This window comes from Cupressus sempervirens, chromosome 7, assembly GCF_028749045.1.
Source record: "Cupressus sempervirens isolate cs-2001-9-10 chromosome 7, ASM2874904v1, whole genome shotgun sequence".
NCBI classification, from domain to species: domain Eukaryota; kingdom Viridiplantae; phylum Streptophyta; class Pinopsida; order Cupressales; family Cupressaceae; genus Cupressus; species Cupressus sempervirens.
In genome coordinates, this window is record NC_143124.1 from 433,981,428 (window position 1) to 433,993,363 (window position 11,936).

At 36.2% G+C, this 11,936-nt stretch overlaps 1 protein-coding gene across 1 annotated transcript; it reads left to right on the forward strand.

Annotated features, from left to right (window-relative positions):
- The first annotated feature begins 3,897 nt into the window (after positions 1-3,897).
- LOC149547415 (replication protein A 70 kDa DNA-binding subunit A-like) lies at positions 3,898-6,896 on the forward strand. The gene is made up of 5 exons (XM_089794131.1): positions 3,898-4,036; positions 4,158-4,224; positions 5,374-5,652; positions 5,768-6,135; positions 6,496-6,896. The coding sequence occupies exons 1-5, from the start codon at positions 3,898-3,900 to the stop codon at positions 6,894-6,896; spliced, it is 1,254 nt and encodes a 417-aa protein (XP_089650257.1).
- Positions 6,897-11,936: the final 5,040 nt, after the last annotated feature.

Sequence of the window (11,936 nt, forward strand, 5' to 3'; positions counted from 1 at the left end):
ATTAGCTTACTAACAGATAACAAATTCCTTGCTAGTCCAGGGATATGCAAGACACCACCAAATCTTCTAATTCTACCATCAAAAAATTTCACATGAATACTTCCACGACCAACAATATCAAGTACTGAATTATCACCCAAATACACCTTACCACCATCAAAATTTTCATACTTACTAAACCAGTTCTTATTAGGAGTCATGTGGAAAGATGCACCTAAATTTATTAACCATGCATTTTCACCTACATGAGTGGCCAAGGCTGCACTGAAAGCATCTCCTTCTTCCTTCTTGGACTCAGAATCAGAATCTTGCTTCTTCTTCTTCTTCTTTTTCTTCTCCTCTTTGCAGTCCTTTCGGAAGTGTCCAGGTTTGCTGCAATTCCAGCAGATTGCCTTGGACTTACTAGGGGATTTCAATCTCCCCTTATTTTTGGACTTAGAATGGCCATGCTGCTTTTCATTCTTGCCTCTTTCTTTTGGTCTTCTGCGAACACTCAAAGCATCTTTGGCATTCAGAGAGACCTTCCTTCTCATCTCCTCAAAAAGTAGAGAACCAACAACGTCCTCCATCTTCAAGACAACTGAAGTGCTCCCTATAGCCATCACAAGACTATCCCATGAGTCTGGCAACGAACATAACAAGATTTGACACCTTTCTTCTTCATCGATTGGCACCCCTACTGAGGTCAACTGAGTCACCAACATATTAAACCATTCTAGATGCTCAGAAATTTGTCCACATTCTTCCATTCTCAAGGAATACAACTTCTTCCTCAACAAAATCTTATTCACAAGTGATTTTTCTTGATAGATCTAACTAAGCTTTTTCCAAAGCTTCTTCGCGATAGGTTCTTCATGGACATTAATCAAAATCGAGTCCGCAAGACACAATCTAATGAGACCTTTAGCTTTTCTATCATTCACATCATATTGTGCAGCTAATATCGGATCTGTGGGCCTTAGCTTGTTCTCATCAATCACATCCCATAGATCCCGATTACTCAACAAATCTTCCATCTTCAGCTTCCACATCTCAAAGTTTGTGCCAGAAAATTTTTCAACATCAATTTTCCCTGACATGCTTGCCATCTTTTCAATCCTGCAACACAGAAATGAAATGCTCTGTACAAGTTCCCATTCAAACCTTGATTAGCTCAAAAAACCCTGTACCCAACAAATAGAACCAAAACTGGCCAGGCTCTGATACCACTTGTAAGGAAGCAAAGGTGCGCAAAATTGCTTCCTACGCTAATCTTTAAGAGGACGATTATGCAAATCAAAGTAACTATTGCAAAGATCTCAAGAAATGCATAATAATGTATAATCAAAATAACAAAGAACACACAACACAGTGATTACCGTGGGGAAACCCTTCCGAGAGAAAAACCCCACCCTCCAAAACTTGCACAATGTATTATCAAACCAAGATGATTACAATACACTTGCAATGCAAGTTCTTACAGAAGCGCATCACCACAACTAAAACTTGGAGAGACTCCTTCTAGCACCAGTCTTGCAAACTAAACTCAATTACACAAACACCTCCCCAAGCCCTCCTTTTATAGTGATTTTACAACCTGGAAACCACTTATGGTTTTACAAAACCATGGGTAAAACTACCATGCCACATGTTACCCATTTTTGACATTTACATTTCCAATATGGAAAAACAACCAGGTTAAAATAGTAATCCCGTCCACAATTTTGTCTCTTAGTCTAGAACCCCATAAAAATCACAAAATTTGACATCAAGGCTCTAAAAATGACCTACCTATATTCTACTATGGACAAGACTCATTTTAACAACTCACTAACCATTTTCCAATGCATAAACAAGTGGAAAACTTCCACAAACAAATTCTGGAATTTTTCAAGAAAGGATTGCAAGGTTGAAACACATGTTTCTCAACAATTTGATGCATAAATTATATTACATTTCTCGTATAGACTCTACTTTTTCTTTGTGCATTTATAATTCATTCATGAATTTGTTGAAATCAATCTGGACTTGTGTTACCTGCAAATGCCAATTTAGTTTAATGCTTGGTACTTTCCATTTCAAAATTACAATACATAGTTATTTATCATTACATGTCAACAGATAGCTTTCGTGACAATGGACTGCTGGGCTAAATTTAAATTGTGGTGCCATGTTTTATCAAACTAGTAGCTCATAATTAGTTTTCCTATTTTATTACACCCAGACCTGCCCATACTTGGCAATTAAGTCAGGCCAGGGTCATGGTTGTCTTGCTCTCTTCAGCTGGTTTTAATTCATTTTACAGCCGGCTAGATTGTGTTCATATTTGGGTACCCTGCTCTACCTATGTGGTTTCAATACGACAATGGACTGCTGGGCTAAATTAAAATCGTGGTGCCATGTTTTATCGAACTAGTAGCTCATAATTAGTTTTCCTATTTTATTACACCCAGTCCTGCCCATACTTGGCAATTAAGTCAGGCCAAGGTCATGGCTGTCTTGCTCTCTTCGGCTTGTTTTAATTCATTATACAGCTGGCTAGATTGTGTTCATATTTGGGTGCCCTACTCTGTCTATGTGGTTTCAATAAATCTTAGTTGATAGTTGTGGTGTTTGAATTAATTCATTTTACAGCCGGCCAGATTGTGTTCATATTTGGGTGCCATACTCTACTTATGTGGTTTCAAAAAATCTCAGTTGAGAGTTGTGGTGTTTGAATCCAAGTTAAACTATTCATTTTTTGGGCTTGTTCTTATCTCACGATCAAAATGCCCTGACCTCCTCTACTGCTGAAAATATTTAAATTTGTTTCTCCTATGCACTCCAAATTGTTTTTTTGTCTCAGTTTCTCGTAGATTTCTTCTCAGTTTATAAATTTCATGTATGAACGCAACTTTTCTTCAAGTTGCAAATTCCAAAAGTTGAGCATCAGTCTTCCTTCGTTTACTTTCAAAAGTATGAAATCTAAGAGATTCTGGTATCATATATCTATACTTAAACAATTGTTCTATTTTCTTTATCATTTATATCAACAGGTGCAGTGACTACTGCTGCTTGATATTTGAGCTATTCCTTCTTATCTATATTTATCAGCCAAGCACTTTTCAGCTGTCTCTCCAATTTTTCTCAAAGAGCTAGAATTGATGCTTACAACAAGCTTAGGATAAATTATTTTGTCAAGCATGCCTCTTTTTTGCCAATGCATAGGCCACTATGCTATGTTTTCTTGGTCCCTTGGTAGCGTAGGATTAATGGCTGGCCTAGTACATAGCACCTCCATTAGAGATACTCCAAAAGAATAGTCATTAGAATTCACTATCCTTATTATCTTTCACTGGTTGCTAGGTGTATGGTATCTTCTGTGTCATCAATATTATTTTATTATCAACAAAGACAACAGTGATATTTCTACATCTACTAGGTAACTATTTCCTCCAACATATTTCTTTGAGTTGTATGATCTTTCTTTAATTTGCATAGTGTTTGCAATTGCTATAGGAACACTACAAGTACGTATGTATGATTTTTCTTCAATTTGCATAGTGTTTCCAATTGCTATAGGAACACTACAAGTGTGTGGATCTTTTGGTGATTGTATATGCATAATAATGCTTGTCATAGATATAACACATTCTTTACCCCCTTACCTTATTTTGGAATGGCACCGCAACTTTAGAGTTGTATTTCTACATATCCAAGTGACCTTGGTTACACCTTCTCTAAATCTTTGCTTATGAGGCACATGTCTGCTTGCAAGTAGAAAGCAATATCAACAATCTTTGTTTATACAACTCATTTACTTTATGCTTTGGTTTCAATACAATCAATAAAGAGGAGGTTGTTGATGTGATTTATCAACAGGCGGTTTATCTCTAGTGGCCTAGTCTACTTTGGTATGTGCAATAATCTAGGTGCGTAATGGCGTCAGAAGATCGAGAAGATGTCATTACCATCTCTAGCACCAGCCAAGGGAGCAACAACAGGGCACAAACAAATAATAGCACTACAGAATTCGAGGTAGCGTTTGCACCCAGACATGAATGTCGAAATCGAAGAGGTCTCCCACAACATTGAACAATGTTGTGAAGAGATTGTTCAAGACATAAGGCATGTATCTGTCATCATGGAGACTGCTACCACCATCAGTGTTGAATGAATGGAACATGCTGTAAATACAGAAGAAGCAATGTGCAATGTGGCAGATGCCTTATATAAGTCATCATGTCAAATTGTACATGCGAAGCTGTATGACATGGCCACCTAATGGTGGCAGGATACCATAACCCAGAATGCTAGCACCGCAAGATCTGTTTGCCTATGAATCTAATTGTACACAGATGTAAGAATAATTGTATAAATCGACAAGAAATGTAAAAACAATTTTGTGTCATGTTGTACCCCTGAATCCTTGAAATAGTGATAGCACATACAGGCAGATATGTAGGGGCATAGCACGTGTCAAATAACTATCCACATGACATACACTTAAATACATAGCAAGTGTTAATCATGTTTACGAATTGTAATGTGCGGCTCTGTGATACACATCATCTTTTGTTTTCTGTGAATGATTTTGAAATGAAATGATTCTATTTATGCATTTGTCCTATAAATTGGATGTATCGAGGGTCATTGATAATGTTGCCTATGGGATTCTGCCTGTAAAATTTACTACCATGAATTGTCTTTTTGCTACAGCATTTACTGCACTTATAAAACACAGACCCATATGAAGGTGTGCAAGATCACATCAGTGCTCCTGCCTCCAAAATTAAATACCAAAGATTCTCTTCCTTCTACAACATTTACTTGACTTTTAAAACTCAACACCATATAGATCTATGAAAGCCCATGTTGCACTGGCCAACTTAGGAACTTCTTTCCTACATCATCCCTCTAGCAACATCTTTCTTACTTAATCCCTCCAATCAACACCATCTATTTCCCACATCGCACATGCCTTGGTTTGGATAGTTCAATTTCAGCTCTTAGTATTTACAATTAGGAGCAACAAGCAATATATACAGCCAATTTCAGATTGCACTATTTCAAGTTTCACATTATGTAAAAAATCCTAGGACAAACCTCGTGTAAATCATCTACATTTTAGCTATGATTTTTGAGTATTAACAATTAGAAACGCAACATCGAATTAAGAGCATACCCATATATAGCACACACATTAATCTTGCATACTACACAGGTGACTGCTGTGCACTTGAATTACTATGTTTGTAGAATGAACAAAGATACCTTCTGATACTCCTCAATGTAATATGTAGAAGTGATTAGAACATAATATATGTTATAGTCATTATGATTTCATCAATGAAGTGGGGTCTAACATAATTCTAACTATACATTTACATCCACTCTGCATTCCAATGCAACCAGAGTAGCATGCATTATGGATACACTCACATCAAATGCTATACATCAATTGATTATTGGCCACAATGTCACTTCGCTTGTCGTGCAAGTATGTTCAATCAATATTCTTCGAGAAGGCCTAGGTGAAGCAAACCGCTACAGCCTAGACATCTTTGATGGTACGCATGTGCACCAAGTGTCGCTACCCACGAAATACAATGAGAATATTGTCCTTGGTGAAATCAAAGTGGGCTCAATAATACAGCTGACAAAGTACAATTACTCTACATCAAACAAAGCAAGGTAAGACAATAGAAGACACACAAATTAGAATAGTTATGCTACGTTCTTATGTCCTTTCATACCTATGATAGTTAACATCCTAACATTACTGCTGTTGCACAATGTCCATATAAAGGTGGATTATCATTCTTGCATTGGAATTGATATCTATAGCAAATGACATAACCGAATTACCAACAAAGCTCATGCTGGAACACACTAACGAAGCAAGAACAACCCCAATGTCGCCAAATATGCATGAACAACAAAAGAATCATTTTGGCCTAACACCGCCACATCCTCTCAAAGAGTTGCCAGATGTAATTACAACAATAAAGGATATAAATCCATACCAAACATGGTGGACCATTAACATTCGAGTAACTGCAAAGAAGGAGCCTCATCACTATAAGACACAAAGAGGAGCAGGGCACATGTTCAGCTTCGATGTAATAGACAGCAACAGAATGGAAACTCGTGTATGCTGCTTTAATGAATTAGCAAGTGACTACTATGAGAAAGTGCAAGTTGGTTCTATATATCTCCTATCTAGAGGAATAATAAAACCCACGAACAAATTGTACAATAGATTGAATAGTGGATTAGAAGTAGCATTGCAAGAGAGCTCAAGTCTCATAACTTGTGAAGATGACAACAATGTCCCAAGCCATACATTCTCATTTGTACCACTGGAGACAATTACAACCCTACCTGATAACTCTGTGATCGATGCCATAGGGGTTGTCATATGTGTACAACCAACCTCTACAATAAGAAGAGCAAATGAAATAGAAGTTTCTCAGTGCACCATACAATTGCTTGATATGACTCACATGCCCATCGATCTGACGCTCTGAGGCTCAGCAGCCGAGCAAGTGGGCAGCAAATTGCAACAAAGCTACTACTTGCAAGACACTACAGTTCTAGTGGTGAAGGGGGGCCGTGTTACCGAGTTCAATGGAAGAGTACTGAACACCACAGGTATTACACAACTAATGATCAATGTCCAAATTCCAGAGACGGTAAAGTTAAAGTCATGGTTTGATGATAATGTTAAGGACAGTGGTGAGCCATCGGTAAGGTATGCCCCACAACCTCCTGCAGTATTGAGAATGACAATTCATGACATACATGATCAAATTGGTCGTTCTACTCGTGCTATAAAGTGCATCGTGAAAGCAACCATTATAGAGGTCAACATAGAGAAGCTATCCTACCTGGCCTGCCCCAACCAAGTGGCAGGAAAGGAATGCAAGAAAAAGTAGTCTGAAAATGCAAATGAAGAATAGTATTGTGAAAAATGTGACAAGCAATTTACAGAATGCAATTATAGCTACATGGTCCTCCTACAATTACAAGACCACACCGGGGAGCTATGGGCAACCGCATTTGTTGAAGGAGCAACACAATTGCTCGACATGACTGCGAATACATTGCTAGAGCTAGGAGCTGAAGATGATGCAGAATACAAAGCACAACAAGTTGTCAGGAATGTACAAAACAAGCCGCACATAATTACATTGACATGTCAGGCAGGAACATACAATAATGAAGACCGGCTGAATGCAACCGTCGTACTAGAACCAGTGGACTACGTAATAGAGAGTAATAAACTCCTCGAACAGATCCTTGAGATGACTACTGAAACAGGAAATAGCCTGCGACAGTAGATAAGCACAGGAGGCAGTTAGGAACATGCCCGCTCAATGTACAAACAATGTTCATACTTAGGAATGTTTCTCCAGTTATATGTTACAGCTTAGAGATCTACCTCGTCTTCGTCTACTTATATTTGCTGAAATCTTGCTGCAACTGAATACCACCATATCATTGTACAAAATAGCACAACAGTATACCATACTATTGGCACATCTTCCAATTGTATATTTGTCAATATATCAACCCAGGCTATGTAATAAATATACAGAAAAAGCAATGTGATCAGAACAAACAAAGAGCTTCTGCATTTTATTGACTACCAATGTTGGCATTGGAAAACGGGTTCTTTTATAATTGCACATGTGGCTCTGGTTCTTCATTTCCTGCACAAACTCTTGTACAAATATGTTCTATTTCTTTAATTCTATACTCATGAAAAAAAATAAGAAAAAATATCTTTTCCTGTACAAAATCCTGTACAAATATGCTCTATTTCTTTAATTCTATACTCATGAAGAAAAATAAGAAAATATTTCTTCTATTTTTTCAAGCACCCAGAGGATCTTTCTTAGAGAAAATCTAAGCATTCCCTGTCTGATTCTGTACTCTTGTACTATTCTTTGGCAGAAAAAATAGAATCATAAGGATTGTCCACATTGATTCTTTCATATATATATTTTTTGGAACTCCAAATTCCTCTATATAATATTTTACAAACTTCTATATTGGAAATTATTATAATCATGCTGCTGAGATTTGTGCTAAACACAGGTAAAAGTGCAACCGTACTGAGTGGTACTCCATGGTGATCAAGATGATCACTTATGACATGACATTTCTAAAATTGAACGATTCCTGTAACCAAATACAAATTATTAACTCGTGCAGCTTGATACTTATTTTCGAGGATTTTGTTGCATCCTTTTAAACTATGGCTCCTGGAAGAAAACCATCGTAGAATATTGTCTCTTACAAAATATGCTTTATCATGATCAAAATCTCTATTGTTGAACATTTCTAAATATGAAATCAGAAATACTATTCTATATATGAAACTGTTATCAATAATCTTTTTGATATCAAACATGCCGAGAACTTTATTCCTTTGAACTACAATTATATAAATATTTGCACTTGAACTTCTCAGATTTGCACATCTTTCTCATCTCATTACTATATCAGTCCAATGACGTTATTGATAAATTTGATGTTTTGTTATACACATAACTGGTGCAGCTCATCACTTCATTATGCTTAGTTTAGAAAATATAATGCATATTGTTGTTATTGTCCTTATTGGTATGAGAGGTGGACAACAGCACTTGGAATTCTTCTCAGCGATTTAGGTAAAAGGCCATTATGCGATTGCATGTTCTATAGGGAATCAGATACTAAATTTTCATTGATCAATCTTAACAGCCCATTATGGTGGAGTTTTGTGTTGTCCATATATTATGGTGGAGTTTTGTGTTGTCCATAGGAATATAGTAATTGAGCAATGTTTTTTTATTTGGTTTTGGAATGCATTAATTGGATCGCTCTTTTGATTTGGTTTGATATATGTTTAAGCTGGTGTTTTGTCAAGTTATGTAAGTAATTGGTTTACTGGTTATTATAACCCAAATACAAAAGTTCCATTCATCAACCATGACCTCCCATTATCATGGAGATTTGTTGTCTGGTGGATTGCAATAACTGGGCCATGCTTTTGATTTGGTTTCAGGTGTAATAGCTTCTTTTGTTGTGAAATTTGGATGTTTAGCTTTCATCCCTGCTGAATACTGGTGTACAAATATTACCTTGTTCTGCTTAAATTGTCTGAGTTTGGAAAGTTTTTATTAGGGTGAAATTCTTTGCCAGTGTGTGGAATCCTAATGTTCTGACAAGCTGACCGAGCCATATGGCGTGATAGATTTGGACTCTCAGTTTTACTGTTTAGTTTCTGTTCCTCATCTCTTGTCTATCCATGATTGTGGAATGTATATTTTATATATTTATTTTTAGTTCTTCATGTTGGTGATTGTCAGCATGCAGCAAAATCGACCTTCCATCATATTGGGATATTCAAACAGGTAAAAATAAAATAAAAGTTGTTGACTTTCAGAGCTCAAATAAACACTACACATGCACAGTTGTTCTCCTACACCTGCAATTAAAGATATGATGATGAGACTCCACATGATAATCTCTGTAAGTTTGAAACTCAGTGGGTTGAAGACAGACATCTACTACAGAACTATAAACAAGGATGACCCAACCACCAAGAAGCTACTAAGATAAAGTACTCCAAATGAATGTAACCAAAAATGAAAGAATACAATCTGCCATTAAAGTATGTCCCCCACTAAATATGTATCTTACTATCACAGGTATTATCGAGTTTTAAGATTTTCAAGATGAATTCTCAAAGTGAAAGATAGAACATATAAGCAACTGGTTTATACCTCTCAATGTATAGAAATGATCTTTCTAAATATCTTATGTTGGCTTGCTCTTTAAGATAATGGTGGAATGTTCAGAGGATGGAATTGATATCAAGATTATCTTCTCATTTGTTTGCATTATTTGATATTATGATGAAGTTGATAAGATTTTCTGAAACAACTTTTGTTGTAACCCAAGTGGCCCAATGGCTGGGTGTGGGCCTCATGGGCCTATGCCTCCACCTCAGAGTAAAGTTGTTGCTTTATTATTACTATAAGGCATATCACCTCAAAATAAATGCTAGTTGTTGTGAACTTCCTGAACTACCTCTAAATCTTCAACCATCAAAATTTTACCATTCTAAAATGCCGGCCGTGTGGATTAAAACAAAAAATTCCAGTCATGTAATTATGATTTTATGGGCATCCTATTAATTATGCAGCAAGTAGCTCCTAAGTATGAGTTCCTATATGGCCTCTTAGAGGCGAGTTGTGATTTCTCAAAGAGTTTTTCTCTCCAAGTTGGATGAGGAAAGAAATAGTTAAGCATAATCTTGAGGGAGTCTGGCTTGCAATTATAATCAAGACTGTGAAGTCAACAAGTGCTGATAAGATTGGATCTCAGACCCAAGAAAATTGATTAAGATCAATCCATTATGTGGGTACTATGTCAAGAAACTATCAACCTACATACTAAAAAATTAAGCTAAACAAAATGTTAGGTACACGCAAAAGAAGAATTTTGGATAATTTAAACATAATTATAGGAAATGGATGCATTAACAACCCACTTAACATAACTGAAACATCCTTGCATTGATCAAGTCCACTTAATAACCAAACATGTGTTCACATTGGTCAAGTTGGGTAGATGGCTCTGAAAACACTTGCATTAAAAAATTGGGAAAACATTTAACTGAGTTAGTTGAGAAGACTACATAAAGAGCAAAAACCACCCTTATCTTTGATAAGAGGATTATCTAAACAAAAGAAAAATGCCAAATAGTCAGCTATCCCTCATCATCCAGCTAAACTAATTAACTCTTAAGTCTTCATGCTTGACATCCAAAACTAGATTTATAACCCACCTAGACTTTTACGCAAGTATAAGATCTATAATTTTAAAAACTTGACATGAACAATGAAATTTCAAATCTTCCAAAAAAGCAATGCAGTCTCCGATCCTCTAACTTCTGCACACATCATACATTGGCTAAATACGCACACTTTTGACTATAGCTTGTAGTTTTTTCCGAAATCAAATTTATAACCCACCTTCTATATACAAGATGCCCTCTAGCCTACAGGAATGTTGAAATCATATAGCCCAGAAAGCCTTAGGCAAACACAAATATCAAAATATCATTAATATTAAAGCGTAGCCCTATAGGGTTACCTGACAAATTTATATGAACATTAATACAAGAATACTTGCATGCCAGTTAATTTTTGTTATAATTCTTTACTGCTGTTACTTTATACATGGATTCTTTTTTAATCTGTGCTTTATTCATGTCCTTGATAGTCGGACTTCTAATTTATCCCTATTTAAAATTGAGAAAAGATGACAGATTATTGCTAAGTTTCAATAAAAGTTGTAACTAGGGCATGAATCTGGAAATGAACTTGCACCAGAGATTTTTATTGCAAGTTAGATTTGAAAAAAAATTTAGGAGCATAAATAGAAAGATCTAAGTGCTCTTACGATCAGAAAAGAAACAACATTACCCAGAGTTTTTAGGAAACCACGACTGAGTTGTTGGAAATGAGAATAGAGTAACTGAGAGGGGGAGGGGGTGAATCAGTTACTACAAAACTTTCCACAGTCCCTAAGATGTCTAAATATACCCTTGATCTGATTAATATAAAATGCTGAAACTTGATAATGCAGCAAATGATAAATATTAAGAACTGATATGTTATCCTGCACAAAGCAATTCAGCAATTAAGAACACAAGAGACACCAGTTTTAACGTGAAAACCCAATATGGAAAAAATCACCAATGTAACTAGATACTGTTTTTCACTCTTCTGAAGTGAGCCCTGTTAGGAGCCAACCCTGTTAAAGGTTACAAAACACACTGTTAGGTGTGACCCTATTAAAAGATTCAATCACCCTGTTAGGAGTGGCCTTGCTAGAGGTCTTTAGAACAATTCAACTAAACTGTCACCTTGTTAGAGGATTTATTGAATGGTTGTTAAACCAACTCTGTTAAGAGATTT

Coding starts and splice junctions, on each gene's coding strand:
- LOC149547415 (XM_089794131.1), top strand. CDS start 3,898: ATGGCGTCAGAAGATCGAGAAGATGTCATTACCATCTCTAGCACCAGC. Junction 4,225..5,373: donor CAAATTGTACATGCGAAGCT/GTATGACATGGC, acceptor CAATGCAACCAG/AGTAGCATGCATTATGGATA. Junction 5,653..5,767: donor TCTACATCAAACAAAGCAAG/GTAAGACAATAG, acceptor GTCCATATAAAG/GTGGATTATCATTCTTGCAT.